At 54.9% G+C, this 16,390-nt stretch overlaps 1 protein-coding gene and 1 long non-coding RNA gene across 4 annotated transcripts; both read left to right on the top strand.

Moving 5' to 3' along the window:
• Nucleotides 1-169: 169 nt before the first annotated feature.
• On the top strand, nucleotides 170-15,664 carry MMRN2 (multimerin 2). 3 transcript variants are annotated; one of them, XM_059397957.1, is made up of 7 exons: nucleotides 170-421; nucleotides 8,686-8,814; nucleotides 8,908-9,014; nucleotides 9,115-9,249; nucleotides 9,947-10,111; nucleotides 10,268-11,992; nucleotides 14,475-15,664. In XM_059397957.1, the coding sequence occupies exons 1-7, from the start codon at nucleotides 258-260 to the stop codon at nucleotides 14,858-14,860; spliced, it is 2,811 nt and encodes a 936-aa protein (XP_059253940.1). In that variant the 5' UTR covers nucleotides 170-257; the 3' UTR covers nucleotides 14,861-15,664. The 3 variants fall into 3 exon arrangements, with proteins under 3 accessions (XP_059253940.1, XP_059253942.1, XP_059253941.1); XM_059397959.1 differs by having other exon boundaries at nucleotides 171-421; nucleotides 9,115-9,195; XM_059397958.1 differs by lacking the exon at nucleotides 170-421 and adding an exon at nucleotides 3,833-4,041 and having other exon boundaries at nucleotides 9,115-9,195.
• On the top strand, nucleotides 1,637-3,323 carry LOC132016570 (uncharacterized). The gene is made up of 3 exons (XR_009403947.1): nucleotides 1,637-1,870; nucleotides 2,626-2,753; nucleotides 2,918-3,323. It is a non-coding gene; the product is annotated as an uncharacterized LOC132016570 (long non-coding RNA).
• Nucleotides 15,665-16,390: the final 726 nt, after the last annotated feature.

Genomic DNA, 16,390 nt, shown 5'->3' with positions numbered 1-16,390 from the left:
CAGTGTCCCTGACCTAAGTCCTTTTGAGGCACAGGAACCAGCCTGAGTTGGCTGCCTCTGTGGGGGAAGGTGGTGGGGGGTGGCGATTGGAGTGGGAGGGCCGGACAAGGCTCACCCGGTGGGCCGGCCCAGGCCACTTCCTCTCTTTGTTGTCCCTATGCTCTCTTTTCCTTCTGAGACTTAACTTGAAGACGACGTCACCCTCACCAGCAGTCTGTGGAGTCACTTGCTGCGGCTGAGCCTGCCCCACTGCGAAGATGATCCTCACACTGCTGCTTGGCCTCGGGGGACCCCTGGGCTGGGGGCTGCTGGGGGCCTCAGCCCAGGCCCCAGGTAGTGGGTTCTCGGATCTACACAATCCAAGGCCACCTGGGGTCTGGGGGGCAGAGGCTGAGGACACCGGCAGGGATCCCAGCAGACGGTAAGGAGGACCTCCACCTTGGGGGAAGTCATGTAAAGGATCTGAGTCCTGGCTCAGGTAGAACAGGGTTTCTCAGGACCTCAGTCACCCGTCTGTGACATGACCTCATTGTCTACCTGCTGGGCCAGCAGTGAGGCTGAGTGAGGTGCCCGGTGCCAGGCTCCTTTCAAAAGACCACTGCCAGGCAGCCTGGACTGGACACCCCGGGAAGTTTCCTGCCTGGTCTGTGGCAGGGACTGGACCTGGAGGTTGGGCAGGAGCATTTCTTGCCACCAACCACTTAGTTGGGGTGATGAGGGGCAGTAGTTCCAGAAGTTTTCAGTTGGCTTGGCACTGGCTCCTGTTCTCTGAAGTAAGTAAACTCTGACATTTGAGCCTAGGTGAGGTGAGGCTGGCATAAGTCAGAGAAGACAGATGCTCTGGGGACTGGGTTTTTATCTGACTGTCCCGGGAATGGTGTGGGTCCTCAGGCTGGCCCTGAGGGACAGGAAGTGAGCAGACAGGCTGCTGAACAAGGAGGAGACCGTGGCATCTGTGGAGCCATGCTTTAGTGCCCCTCTGGAAATGGGTACGATGGTCTTGGGACCAAACCAGGACACCATTTTCCAGCTTTTTCCAGCTATTTGTCCAAACCTGGGGCCCCCTACCAATAAGATGCTAGGCCTGCGGTTTCCTCCTCCAGGTCCTCCACGGTCAAGAGCAGCAGGTCCTTTACTGGATTTGTCTTGGGCTAGTCCTCTTGCCAAGGGTTAGCTCAGCGAATCCTCCCAACAGTGGCAGAGGCTCAGAGAGCCTAAGCCGCTGCCGCAAGATCACACAGCTGAGGAGATCTAGAACCACGATCTAAGTCTGAGACAGAGCTCATGCTCTGGTCCCGGAGCCCTCAGAGGCAGCCCCAACCCTCAGATATGCCTCATATGCCTATGGAGCCCCCGACCACACACACACACACACACACACACACACACACACACACACACCAGGCTTGGGGAGGGTGTTTATATGGATCTGGAGGGTGAGAGAGGGCAACTTACACCCACCCAGAGTCTTCCATTTGGCTCTCTGAGATTCACCATCACGATGGCTTGCAGAATGACTCTGCCTGGGACAGTTCTATACAGTTCTGACACTTCAAGGTGAATGTGTTTGTTGGACACTTTCCCAGAAGCAGATTTGCCCACGAAGAGGAAAGAAAAAGCAAGTGTAGGCCGAGTCTCGGTGAGGTCTGACAAGCGGGGCCGAGGGCCCCATCTCTGCCCCACCACCAGGCCTCCTCGGCCCTGGGTGGTGCGGTTGATTCTCAGTGGGGGACACCACTGCCAACTCTGATTTCAGGTCCAAGAACCAAGCCTCCCTTCCCCAAAGCCACTAGCTCCATGCCCCTTTCTTTGGGCTGCCTACTTCCTTTTGTTAAAAGGAGGCTCAGGGTTCCAGATGGATCGGAATAAGGTAGGAGACATTCCTCTTTTTCCACACCCCCTTGGCTATGGGGAGGGACTCGTGGGCTGCCCCATGGAGCTCACACATCAATTCCCTGGGGGGTCCCAGTGTGTGCAGAGCACATGCAGGTGTACATACAAGGGCGCTCCAGCCCAGGAATGCCCAGGTCCCAGGGGAACCTAGGGGTTTCCAGCAGGCCTGCTGGGCCTCCTTCCCACGACCCAGAAGTTGTGGTCCCCACAGGCCCAGCTCAGGTTGTCAAGGCCTCTGGAGGGGCTGGTGTGAAAGGAAGGAAATTCTGCTCAGTTCCTCGGGCTGATTGCTTCCCGTGTTCTGTGAAGGGAGAGGCGGAAATGCCGCTCCAGCCTCCCTCCTGCAACAGGGGGAAGGGGAGGTGGGGCCCCGCAGTATCAGGGATAAGCCCCATGGACCCTCAGCCCCTCACTGCCAGAACCAGGCCTCCCAGCCTGCATTTGCCCCACACACCTGTCTCTGGCAGGCCCTGGGAGGCCCTGGACATGGGCCCAGATGCGACTCTTTACAAGGTGAAGTTGGAACAGAACAATTTGGTGCCAGATGCCTGGTCCCAGGGTGGAGGTGGGAACTGGCTGGTGCTTCCCATGGCTCTGGGACCCCCAGCTCTGTGTGTATTTGGACTCCGTGAGGAAGAGGCTCTTTTGATGCTCCCTAGTTTTGGTGGGAGTGGGATGGAACAGGAGTCTGGGCTGTGGGCTCCTCTGAGCCAGCACGTGCTCCCCCTGCAGGACGGAGCCTGTGATGGGGACCAAGCTGAGCCCTGGGCAAGGTGCCCTGTCTTCACATTGCGGTGACAGCTCTCTCCACGCTGTGAGGCTCAGAGGGATGGGGACACCACCCAGCTCCTAAGTGACAGGTCAGAGCATTCACTGGGCTGCAAATCTCAGGTGCCTGCTGGCCTGTCTCCCCCGAGATGGGTGGTAGTGGTAGGAGAGGGAGCTCCCGGCCGTCTCCCGGCCCTGCCCGCCAGCATCAGCTTTTTCTGGCCCGCCTGCCAGCAACGTCTGTGATTTGTTGCAGCTGAGCGCTCCTGGCCCAGAGGAGTTACACACATGGCTGGAGATCACTCAGGAGCCGGGCGGAACCCAGGCCACAGGTCACGGCTATGGCAGCACTTCCTGCACCAGCTCCCGCTCTCAGAAGCCCAGGGCCCTGGGCAAACTCAGGGACCCCCCCCCCACTCTGGACACTGAGTGGGCCTCAGGCTCCTCTGCCAAAGTCCCTTTCCAGCTCAAAGACAAAGCCCTGCAAAATTCTCCCCTGCGGTGGTCATATTCAAGGCTGCATTCAAAGTCTCAGAAAGCAAGGATGCCAAGAACACGCTCTCCTTCTCCAGGAATTGGAAGGGGTGGACAGAGGTGGGCTTCATTGGCATTGAAGTGTCCCAGTGGACAGTGGCAGCAGCACATCCATCATTCAGGAGGCTCCAGCAAACAGCCCTTTCCCTGATAGAAGCTGGCTCAGCCTCCCCCACAGCCCTCCCTCAGTCCCAAGGGAGAGGCCAGAAGTGGGAATCTTCTCCACATTTCCAGGACTGGGGAAGGGGAAGGGCCTTGCTCAAGGTCACCCTGAATCCAGGAAGGGGAACAGGAGGGGAGGGGCCCAGGTTTCCGAGCTTCCATTAAAAGCTCCAGAGGAGTCAGCAGACACTCTCCTGACTGGGGCAAAGCCTCAGGTGGGGGCCATGTCAGAGGTCCAGGGCAGCCCAAACCCAGCTGGAGGATCCCCACACTCATTTCTAGGCTGGCCCAGGAGAGGAGGGTGCAAAGAGCGCAGAGTGAGAACAATGGGCGCTTCGGTGAGCCGGGCTGGGGGTTCAGGCTCGGAGGGCTAGCAGTGCAGCTGCCAGGAGCTGGAGGAAACCAAAGCAAAGGTCAGGAATGTTCCCAGGGCTTCTGGGCCAGCGGCCTGTACTATGCCAAGGGGACATGCTGCCAAGGGAGGGGGAGCATGGGCAGGGAGAGCAGTTGGAGCCTGAGGTTTGGGCAGGTCAAGAGAGAAAGTTCCTGGGCAGGAAGGGTGGGCGGTACTGTTTCCGGTTCCAGGAGCTTGAGGTGGAAAGTCCCAGTCACTGCCTGGCAGTCTGGACCAGACCCAGCTCGCCTGGGCACAGGGCTTCTGGACCCTCCGCAGCAGTTCAGAGGGTGAGCAATGAACAGAACTTTGCTTTGAGGGGGTGTTTCTCAATGTCCACTACTGGCATTTGGAACTGGCTAATTCTTGGCTGTGGGGGTGCCGGGCCATGCTGTGTGCATTGTGACGTGTTCCGCAGCTTCCTTGGTCTCTGCCCACTAGATGCCAAGTTCATGGACGTCTTCCCCATGGAGGAAGTCCATTTGCCTCCCCACCCTGAGAACCACCAGTTTAGAGAAACACTTTTCTCCAGGCCCAAGACAATGTTCCAGCATTTCCATGGGGCCCAGGGTGGGAGTGGGGTGGATGCCGGAGTTTCTGGTTCTGGAATAGTCTGTGCAGGTGGCTGTCTCATCCGTGGTCCCTAAACTCTGGGCCCAGCACTTTCACCATCACTCTTTCTGTGTTGAGCGAACATTCTTTGCCTAAAATCAGAGCCAACTCCATGGGCATGTGACCTGAGCGGTCACACAGGGCGCGCCCACAGAAGGGCCCCATACTTGGTTTAATCTCTATTGTTATCCCGCATTTTCATTTTGCACTGGACACTACAAATTATGTAGTCAGTCTCGTGTAAAGTATTTACTCTCTATCCCTTTACGGAAAAACTATGCCGACCCTCTAGGTTAGAGTCAAATCCTCTGCAATGTTGGCTCAGACAGTCAGAAGCCCCTTTGCCCACTAGTCCCCAAAGGCAATGACTTTTAACTCTTTAGGTGAATCTTTTGGCATTTACCTCTGCGTCTCTAACTAACATGTTTATATTGCTGCTTCTTGGGAAGTAGCATTATCTTTGGTTCAGCTCTCATTCCCACTCCGTACCCCAATCCCAGCACGCATGCACAGGCAGGCAAGAAGACGTGCACGAGCATACATGTGCGCACGCGCACTGCCCCTCTGCCATCCTCCCATACTATCACTTTGAGTATTTACATTTATACGACTATGTGTGCTACTCAGAGTGGAGACTTGAAAAAAACTATGAATCCTTCCCCATGCCCCCCCCCCCACATTTCATATTTTTGGTCTTCCCTGGAAAACAACTGTGTTCATTTTCTTTGTTCCTCATGTCTCTGTCACTACTCAATCACGAATTCTTGGCCACTTGTCCACACCTGCTCTCCCCTTTTATCCATGTCAGGTGCTTGACCACCTGTGTCTTCTCAGCGATACTGCTCTCAGAGTTCCAGCTGTGCTCCAGTCTGGACACTCGCCCCACACCCACTGCCCATCGCAGTGGGACTCCCCCTCTCGAATCCCCTCTGGAACTCCTCCTGTCTCCTGAGGCCATGCTTTCCTCGTTCTTGGTTTTCTGGCTCATGTTGGTGGACGACCTCTGGCATGATGGTGCTCTGTCCTGGGCTGTGACTTAGGATGACCCACAGAGCTTGAAAATGCTGATGCTCAGACCACAGTCCCAGAGATGCTTGCTTCACTGACCCAGAGTGGAGCTCAGAGGCTCTTCTTATAAAGTGCTACACAGTGGTTTTGATGAGAAGATTTGATGGCAAGATTGCAAACCACTGTTCAAGTAATTTTCTGATGAGGGGTCCGACGGGTGGGGGGGCAAGGTTTTGAAACCTGATTTATTGAAAATGTCTTTATTCTGTGCTCTTCACTTTGATAGATAGTTAGGCTGGGTATAGGATTCTAAATTGGAAATATTTTCCTCTATTTTTTTTTTAAGGTTTTATTTATTTATTTGAGAAAGAGAGTGTGTGTGAGCCAGGGGAGGGGCAGAGCAAGAAGGAGAGGGACAAGCAGACTCCACGCAGAGCATGGAGCCCAATTCAGGGCTTGATCTCATGCTGAGATCATGACCTGAGCTGAAACCAAGAGTCAGACTCTTGGTTTAACTGAGTTAACTGACCGAGTTAACTGACTAAGCCACCCAGCTACCCATTCTTCACTGTGTCCTAGTTTCCAGTGTTCCTGTCGAGGAGTTCAAGGCCATTCTAAGTGCTGATGTGTGTGTGCGTGTGTGTGTATGTGTGTCTTGATTTTTCTCTCTAGAAATTATAGAATTATCTTCATTTCCAGGGTTCTAAAATTTCATAATGACCTTGAGTTTATTTTCATATTATGAGCCCTTTGAATCTGAAGGTTCAAGCCCTTCACTTCTGTAATATTTGCTTGATTTTTTTTTTTTTTTAATCAATGATTTCCTTGCTCTGTTCTCTTTCTGGAACTCCTATTGTTTGGATGTTGGAATTCCAGGATCTGTTTTTCTAATCTTTCCCCTCCAGGTTTCTCTTTCTCTCTTTGCTCTTTTAGGAAAATTTCTTTAACTTCACCCTCTAACATTTCTATTAAATCTCTTTTGCATTTCTATTGTTATAGTTTTAATTTCCAAGTGTCCTTTTTATTCTCTGAATATTCTTCTATTTTTAAAAAAATATTTTATTTATTTGACAGAGAGAGAGAGAGAGATCACAAGGCAGAGAAGCAGGCAGAGAGAGAGGGAGGAAGCAGGCTCCCTGCTGAGGGGCTCCCTGCTACGGGGCTCAATCCCAGGACCCTGAGATCGTGACCTGAGCTGAAGGCAGAGGCTTTAACCCACTGAGCCACCCAGGCGCCCCTGTTCTTCTATTTTTAAAATAGCTTCCTGTTCTTTCTTGGATGCAGTAACTTCTCTTATAGATCTGGGATTATTAACACAAATTTGAGGGACTTCTCTTCTTTGCATAGTATTGGTTTTGTCCAAGTGGATTTTTTTTTTTTTCCAATTGCTTGTTTTTGACCTCCCTCTTTTGTACTACAGATTTTTCTCAGGAGTTATCTTGGACATCTGCCCACTCGAGAGTAGACAGACTAAGAAGCTGGTTGGAATCTGGGTGTGTGGATGGGGCTTTCTGACTTGTTTTTTCATAATATGAAAATATGCTGGGCTATTTTACTGGGGGAGCCCCTGATGTTATTTTTTAGGTCTTTCCTCTTGAGTGGGGTCGTTCTCCTGATGAGCTTTTTCAGTCTGCTGCCAAAACTGGTCATCAGGCTTTGGAGAGCCAAGTAGGAAATCAGGCTGGGGGAAAAGGGGGCTCAGCTTTTAAAACAGATATGATCACTCAATCTCCCTCAGTCCCACCCCCCCACCCCTATCCCGTGTGCCTGGTGACCCCAGGACAGAGACCAGCTCCAGAGAATAAAATCCCAGCCCAATAGCCACTCCATCTCCAAGGCCCCTAAACACGGCCTCCTAATACCTGACAAATGTGGCCATTCCTCTCCACACCCACCACCATCACCCACGGAACCTGCCAGCATCTTCCATCTAGATCCCTGACACATTTACCTATACCTTGCCGTTTCTTGTCCTTTCTGTACTCAAGAACCAGGGTGGCTCTGTCATGTCACTTCCTTGCTCAAACCCCCTCCCCCACAACTTGCCCTGCTTTCAGAACACGGTCCAGCTCCTTGTCTGGCATCAGGCCTCCACAGCCTGGCTTATCCTTACCTCTCTAACCCAATCCCTGCATTTCAGTGGGCCATACACCTCCGTCACAGCTCCTGGCACCAAATTATCACCTCCTTCTGAAAGTCTCCCCAGGTCCTAGCACCTTCCACACCCTCTGAGATGGCCTGCTTTTCCTGGGGACCCTGGAGGGAAGATCTGTTCCTCCATATTGTCCCTGAGTGCTGCTGAGCGTTAGCCCGGCACCCAGCACCCAAGAGATGCTGAGCTGAGCTGAGCCATGGAGGTCACTGCCACTTGTAACTCTGGAGAGTTTCGTTCTCAGAGCCAATTACCCAGCGAAGGACCCTCTGACCTATTCTGCTGAGCCCATCAAGCCTGCCACTGAACCAGCGAGCTGGGGCTGTGCCAGCCATGAGCACCCCTGCTCCTGGGGATTTCTGCAACCACATGCACTGGAATAGGGCAGAGGTGGGAGAGGTTACCTCTTGGGTGTTCAGGATGCTGGCTGTGATCCCCAAACCACCCTGTAGGACCTTTACCAGAGAAGGGACTTCTCAGCTCGGCTGCTTTCTTCCACACTGCTAGAAGGTCCATTTCCTTAATGGCCATAATGGGAAGTGGCCAGGGAGCAGGTGCCATCCCTGCAGCCTGGTCCGCGGTGAGGAAAGGCGTGAGTGGTGATGGGGCAGGCCAGCAGTGTTCGGTGAGACTTGTCAGGACCCAGACCCTTGATACTCATCCACTCACCTGGAGGAGGGTGTTATAATCTCCATCTGAGCAATGGGGGAGGGGGGCCTCCCTAAGTGCCTCATGCAAGATCACACAGCCAGAGTGTGAAACATTCGAACCCAGGACCCTCCAGCCCCAGCAGTACTATCCTGCTTTAGCTGGCACTGAGAGGAACAGGGAGAGCCTTCCCTGGCTCTGTGGTGATTTTGCTGTGTGAATTCCGGGGTGCTCCTCAGCCTCTCTGGGCTGATCCCTGTTTGAGGGGCTTCGTGGAAGGCAGTGGAGCAGGAGTCCTTGCAGGCGGTTTTGTGGAGCTCTAGTCCTGGAGTCAGGGATCAATAATGCAGAGTGCTCCCCTCTCAGGCTAATGGACTCCAGAATCCCCGGCACTGGGTGGTGCAGGGAGGCGGGGGTGGGGGGGGGGGGCACCAGCACACAGCTGACCTCCAGGAGGGGTCCTATGGGACTAGGGTGTGGCTCAGCAGCCCTCTCCTCTGGCTTGTTCTTCCAGGAACTGGTGTCCTTACCAGAAGTCCCGGCTGGTCACCTTTGTAGCTACTTGCAAAACAGAGAAATTCCTCGTCCACTCACAGCAGCCATGCCCTCAGGGGACTCCGGACTGCCAGAAGATCAAAGTCATGTGAGTGGGGACAGGATGGGGCAAGGCAGACCATCCAACTGAGGCCGATGCTGGCTTACCCTGGAGTCACTGAGGTGGCCCCTTTCTCTCCAGGTATCGTGTGGCACACAAGCCAGTCTACCAGGTCAAGCAGAAGGTTCTGGCCTCTGTGGCCTGGAGGTGCTGCCCAGGCTTTGCAGGCCCTGACTGCCAGCATCATGGTAGGGCTCCCTGGGGCTCCCTCCCCTCTAACCTCTGACCCCAGAGGTCAGGCCATTCCTCTGACTTGTGGGGTCAACATCTGTTGCCTCCTCTCTGCAGATCCCACAGCAATCCCTGAGCCTGAAGATCTAGGTGATGGCCTCCAGGAGCCTTGGGATGGGCCAGTCGGCTTTGAACCTGGTATGCTGCTTCCCCGGAAGGTGCAGGAAGGGCAGGCAGGCAGAAAGAATCCAGGTGCCCAGGTCCCTTCTCCTCTGTTAGGGGGGTGCCATTTCGGGAAAACTCTGTGCCCAGAGTCAGCAGGGGCCCTTCTGTGGCTCTGTATTAGCCTACCCCTACACCAAGGAGGCAAGAGTCACAGGATCCTCCATTACTACCTGCTGGCTAAGCCCACACACTGTTTCCCTTGACTCCGTTTTCTGGGAAAGACAGCTTCATCTCGCATCTTCCCTGCTCCTTAAATGGCACCAGATCTCATGGCCTGGAAGAAGGTTTCCCACATGCTTCCTACCAACGTCAGGAAGTCATACTACCCTTGGTCTAGAGTCAGCACAGAACCTAAGAGAACCATTGAGGAGGGCTTTCAAGGCTGGGCCACATCTGGGAAGGTGAATGAGTTTCATCACGTGAACTCCTACCTTTTGACAAGGGCTGCCTCAAATGATGAGAGGCCAAGTCCACACAGCCAAGGAGGAAAATGTGCTGTGATTGATTAGTCATGTCTGCCGTAAGTGCTAGATTGAGGGTGAGGGCTTATGTGCCATGCATTTCCCCTTCCGGAGCTAAAGGCTGCTAAGCTCCTGCTCAGAGGACATCAGCACACACCTCCTTGATATTTCCAACTGAACCTGGGAATCTCTTTCTCTGTACCTCCTGATCTGCCCAGGCCTGAGGAGTTAGACCTCAACTCGTATCTCTCATGTGTCTTCAGACCAGCCAGCTGCAGAACTCCACAGCACTGTGGAGCGGCAGGAACATCTGCTGGGAGATGTCCAGAATGATATTCATCAGGTGGAAGATGGCCTCTCAGGCCTTTGGAAGGCCCTGGCAAGCAACCTCACAGCTGCCACGATCGAGGCAAATCAGACAGAGCCTGGTGAGTGGCAGGTTCCAGGAGAGCCTGCTTATATCCAAGGGGATGAGAGGAAGGCCCTTATCTCAGAGGGCCACCCCTAACCCCACCACCCAGTCCTTGCCCGGGGAGGGGTGTCTGCTCCTGCAGAGCTTGTGTAAGAGCGTGTATCTGTTGCAGAGGTGCCTGGCAGATCCTTGGAGCAAGTACTACTGCCCCACCTGAACGCCTTCCTGCAGGAGCATTTCAGCCCTATTTGGAGGAGCCTTAATCAAAGCCTGCAGGGCCTCTCTCAAGCTATGAGAAACCTGTCTCTTGATGTGGAGGCCAACCAACAGGCTATCAAGGGGGTCCGGGAGAGCACGGTAGCCAGGGCTGACTTCCAGGAGCTGGGTACCAAATTCGAGAGCAAGGTCCAGGAGAATGCCCAGAAAGTGGGGCAGCTGCGGCAGGATGTGGAGGAACGCATGCACGCCCAGCACCTCTCCCTGCAGCAGTCCCTCTCCCAGGTCGAGGCAGATGTGGACACCAAGCTGAAAAGGTGCCTCAAGGCCCTGGAGCCCATGGGGGCCAACGGCAGCCTGGTCCCAGCAGCAGCAGGGGCAGGGGCCAGGCCAGAGCCCGAGAGCCTGCAGGCCAGGTTAGGCCAGCTGCAGAGGAACCTGTCGGCGCTGCATGTGGCAGCTGGCCGCAGGGAGGAGGAGTTACAGAGCACCCTGGCCGACATGAGGGCCACCCTGGCACAGCACGTGGATGAGATCAAGGAGCTATACTCAGAGTCTGACGAGACCTTCGATCAGATCAGCAAGGTGGAGCGGCAGCTGGAGGAGCTGCAGGTGAACCACACGGCGCTGCGCGAGCTGCGCGTGATCCTGATGGAGAAGTCACTGATCATGGAGGAGAACAAGGAGGAGATCGAGCGGCAGCTCCTAGAGCTCAACCTCACCCTCCAGCACCTGCAGGGCGGCCACGCCGACCTCATCAAGTACGTCAAGGACTGCAACTGCCAGAAGCTCTACTTCGACCTGGACGTCATCCGGGAGGGCCAGCGGGACACCACGCGCGCCTTGGAGGAGGCGCAGGTGAGCCTGGACGAGCGGCACGAGCGCGACGGCTCGTCGCTGCAGGCCCTGAGCGGCACGGTGGCTACGCTGTCGCAGGCGGTGGACGCGCAGCGGGCGGAGGGCGAGCGGGCGCGGGCGGACGGGGCGAGGCTGCGGAGCCAGATGCGGGCGCTGGCCGGCGAGGCGAGCGCGCTGCGGACGGCGCACGGGGAGATGCGGGCCGAGGTGGGCCAGCTGCACAGCTACTTCACGGCCCTGCTGGACGACGCGCTGCGTCACGAGGCCATACTGGCTGCCCTTTTTGGGGAGGAGGTGATGGAGCAGATGGCGGAGGAGGCGCCTGACCCGCTGCCTCTGAGCTACGAGCAGATCCGCGCCAGCCTGCTGGACGCAGCCACCGGGCTGCAGGAGCAGGCGCTTGCCTGGGACGCGCTGGCCGCGCGGGTGGCGGCCGTGGAGCGGGAGGCAGGGGCCGGCGGGCCCACCCCGGCGGGGCTGGCACGGGAGCTGGAGCGCCTGGACTCCGACTTGCGGCGGATGGGCCGGTGCTGCGAGGCTTCGGGGGCCTCCTCCCTCAACAGCTCCCTCGAGGGCCTCCACGAGGCACTGGCCACCGCCCAGCGCGACTGGGAGCAGCACCGGCGCCTCTTCCATGGCCTCTTCGGAAACTTCCAAGGGCTTGTGGCTTCCAACATTAGCCTGGACCTGGGGAAGCTGCAGACCATGCTGAGCAGGAAAGGGAAGAAGCAGAAGGGTCTGGAAGCTCCCCGGAGGAGGGACAGGAAGCAAGCTGAGACTTGGGCGGATGAGCCTGTCCAGGGGCCGGTGCTTGGGAAGGCAGGTGAGTTCCCCAGCGGAGGCCATGGTGGTGGGGGTTAGGGTGGGGGTGAGGGTCTGGGTCGGGGGTCAGCTGGGTGAGTCTGGGAGGACAGGGCTATCTGCAAGCATTCTCTTCCCCTCCGAGAAGGCAGAAGGCAAGGTGAAAGAGAACGGGGTGACCAAGGGTCAGGACTACTCAGGCCCAGCTTTGCTCTGATCCCCCTTGCTTATCCCTTGCTTATACCTGAAATGTAAGCAAATGTCAGTGAGCAGGCAGAGGCCCACCATGAGATGTTTGAGGCTCAGGACACACCCCTGGCTGCCATTGCGCCTGCAGAGCTGTGGAGGAAAGCCTCTCTTTCCTGCAGACCGCAGCCTCCAGTCCCTCCATCTCAGCTCTTCCTCTCCACCCTACTTCACCCCCTGTGTCTTTAATCAGCTCCCCTGTATACAGTATGTGAACGGAGGCTGGTGTCATCGGCCTTGGGGAGGACCCCACAAGAGGGGAATCCAGGGGAAGACCTTGGGCCCTGAAGGGAGCTCTCTGTGCTGACATAGTTGACCCCTCTTGCTGCTCCACGCCAGGTCCCTGCAGTGCCTGTCTTGGGCTTTGCCATGTTGAGTCGTCTTAACATGGGAGAACCACTACCTCCATCAAAGGGTTGCTATGAAGACTTACAGATACATTTACCAAGTACCTGTCACAAGCTACTAACATTTAGTAGAAACCAGTCAGTGCTTTCCCATTTCCCCAGCATTTTCAGGGCCGAGGCTCTGTCTGTCTGCACTAACTCTTCCATCTTTTTTTCTTCTGCGAGTGATGCAAGGCCCCAACTGCCTGATGGTTTAGGCATCTGAGTGGACCACTGCAGTGTTTTGTTATTTCAAAAAAAATTTCCCCTTAAAAATAAAAATTCCCGCTGATTTGTCTTGTAGAAGGGCCATAGGTCTTGAATTTGTGTCCTGCAGGGTGGCGCACTCTCAGTTTACCTGCTAGCAAATCAGTGAAGCGCAGCGTTTGGGCCTTCTGAGGGGCCGGTGGGCTGGACTGGTAGGGTCTGCCTGGAAAGCCGGGCTCGGAGCTGCGGGCAGGCGGGAGGCAACCGGTGGAGAGAGAGCCAAGTACCGGCAGAGGGCGCGCTGGGCGGGCATCCCTTGGGCTGGACGAGCGCCCCACCTCCTGGCTGCTGGGGGAACTGCAGAGCCAGCCGCCAGCCTTGGACAGGACACACTCTTACTACAAATGGGAAAGCTATTCAACACTCCAGTTCTCAGAAAAATCTTCCAGAACTAAAGAAGAGCAAAATTTTGACACTCACAAGTCTATTTCTGGACCGGGAGCCAAAGAGCTGGGGCTCTAGGTGGGATTAAGGCACAAACCACAATGCAAATTGCCCCTCCTTTAGGCGTGGCTTGGTTTTATCCCCTAAGAAACGGGGAGTTTGGTCTCAACCAAGGGACACAGAGAGAGAGAGAGATACAGAGAGACGCACAGAGAGTTGAGGGAGCACATGTGAAACATGACCTCTTCGGTGCCAAGGCCAGGGTCATGGGCAGAACCTCCGTGGGACGCACCCTTCCCATTTTCTAGCTCTGTCCCACCCCCCTACGCCCCCCGGGAGTCATGGCCAGGCAGCCGGGTTGGCTCCTTCCTCACTGTACACTCGCCATCTACATGGAAAGGCTCAGTCTGCCTCCATGCCTCCTGGAGGGCCCCCCATCTGTGTTCTCTTGGCCTTGCTTGTCCTCCTATGGCTGGCTAAAATGCTTCTGTATGTGGGAAGAACACCAGAAACCAGGAGGTCCAAGGACAGCTCCCAGTGTGGTCATTTATTATGAGCAAGCTTTCCCTTTCTGGGTTGGTTTCTCCATCCGTAACCCCAGGACTCTGTGCAACAGTTTGAAAGCATTAAGATGACCAGCTTGAAGAGCCTTCCTGTCCGGGCCCACCTGCTCTCCTCCCTCTAAGGTCCTGTGCCAGACATCCCGTAGGAAGGATCCTTCGGTGTGCTTTCATTCTCTCACCAGCGTTCGCATTATTACCTGGAGGATAGGTAGTATCTTCTCTCTTGCCCTTGCGTAGCTTAAGATCCCCAGTAGGTGGCAGGAGTGTGGGAGTCAGAGACCTGGGTTCCTGCCCCGCCTTGCCATGGGCAAGCCACACAGCTTTGGAGGAGTTAAGCACTCAAGACTTAAGGTTTCCTCAGAGGAGGGGCACTTACCTCCCAGGATGTTGGCAGGAAAAGGGAACAAATGAGAAAGTGCTTTTGAAAAATGTCACTCTTAGAGATGACAGATTTGTATCTCCCTTCCTCTCAGTGGCCCGGGGAGTGTGGGCCAGTTGGCTCCCCACCTCTGAGGCTGCTATCAGGAATACCTAGGTTATCTGGAAATAGTGACCTATTCCTACTGTTCATAAGGTATGAGAAAGGCAGATCTCAGGGTTTGATTTCCCATCCAGGGGAGTGAGAGCCGTCACTGAGCACTTTCCTCCTGCATTTCAGGCTCCCCTGTGGCCTTCTATGCTGGCTTTTCAGAGGGCACAGCCTCGCTGCAGACCGTGAAGTTCAACGCTACTTACATCAACATCGGCAGCAGCTACTTCCCTGAACACGGCTACTTCCGAGCCCCTGAGCGTGGAGTCTATCTGTTCGCAGTGAGCGTTGAATTTGGCCCAGGGCCGGGCACCGGGCAGCTGGTGTTTGGAGGTCACCATCAAACCCCTGTCAGTTCCACCGAGGAGCGGAGGGGTGGAAGCACGGCCACAACCTTCACTATGGCCGAGCTGCAGAAAGGCGAGAGAGTGTGGTTTGAGTTAACCCAGGGATCAATCATCAAGAGAAACCCACCGGGCACAGCATTCGGGGGATTCCTGATGTTCAAGACCTGAACGCCAGGCACAGCCCTGACCAGATGTCGTGGACTCGCCCAGCTCTCCTTGGCCTATAGCTCTGGCCAGGGTTGGTCTGGAGACCATCCAGTTGGTCTAGTTCTTCCTGGAAAACTTCTGCAAAGACGATGCAGTATATGTGGCCTTCCTCTAGATGCCCTGAGTTTGGCTATTTCTTAATGACAAGAACTGGAATGCTTCTGTCTGGGCAGGACCTGGCCCTGGGAAGCGTGAGCCTGAGCTTGGAGCGCCTCCTGACGCAGTATGGCGTCATGCGCTCCAGATCCTCACCACACCCTGGGTCCTACAGCTTCTCTGGGTTGGAAACTTTAGACATTTCTCCCACCTCTTCTCCCTAATCTTATTCTAGAAAAGTATTCCTCCCTGGAAGGAGTATGCTTAAAATGGAGGTGACATTTTGGATACTGTTGGAAACCAGTCTCTACCCGCTCCAGGGCAGGAGGAGAAAACTGACCTATTTGGCCTCTCTTAGAAATAGGCACAAGGGCCTCGTTGAGGAAACAAAATTTTATTTCCTTCAGTTTTGGCCCTTCCTTGAATTTATCTATAACTTAGTTTCACTTATTTTTTTCCTTGTCTCCGCAAGACAAAGACCAAGACATGCCAGACAAGAACTAAAACGTGTACAGCCTTCAACATGTTTACTTCCTCCCACTCGCTGATGACCATCCTTATTCTTATTAGCATCTCTCACCAGGAAGGAGGCTGAGGGAGGAAGTGAAGAATGACTGTCAGGGTTTCCCTTGGTGATGGTCAGCTCTGGAATAAAGCAGCGCCCTTCAAGTCTCTGCCTGGTTTATTTATGGAACACAAAAGGGTTTGGTAAAGGAGGTAGAAATATGGGACAAAATGAAACTATTTGGGATAAATCATGACTCTCATGACTCCAGGCTGTATTTGACTTCACAGTCCCATAAGTTCTACATGCAGGGCCCCCCCCAGCGGGCAGTGGTGTGAATACTGGATTAGACAGCCACCCTTGGAGTTGCAACTGTTCCCTCCAATATCAACATAGGGTTTTCAAAGCATTACAGATCCTAGAGCCAACAGGCTTGAGAAAGCAGCCATCTAGTTGTAAGGACATGTTTGTGTTTTGGTAGTTAGGTATCCAACATGTGTCAAACATTTCTTCTCCATTACAAAATCGGATTGGAGGGGCATCTGGGTGACTCAGTGGGTTCAAGCCTCTGCCTTCGGCTCAGGTCATGATCTCAGGGTCCTGGGATTGGGCTCCCCTCATCGGGCTCTCTGCTCAGCAGGGAGTCTGCTTCCCCTTCTTTCTCTGCCTGCCTCTGCCTACTTGTGATCTCTGTCTGTCAAAAAATAAATAAAATCTTTTTTAAAAAATCGGATTGGACTGGGTAGTGGAAAAGGACAGGAGGGGCGCCTGGGTGGCTCAGTGTGTTAAAGCCTCTGCCTTCGGCTCAGGTCATGAGCCCAGCGTCCTGGGATCCAGCCCCACATGCTTCCTCCCCTCTCTCTGCCTGCCTCTCTGCCTACTTGTGATCT

Source organism: Mustela nigripes, chromosome 4 (genome assembly GCF_022355385.1).
Source record: "Mustela nigripes isolate SB6536 chromosome 4, MUSNIG.SB6536, whole genome shotgun sequence".
Lineage (NCBI taxonomy): Eukaryota > Metazoa > Chordata > Mammalia > Carnivora > Mustelidae > Mustela > Mustela nigripes.
The sequence above is the reverse complement of the archived record's forward strand: the minus strand, read 5'-3'. Positions and strand labels throughout refer to the sequence as shown.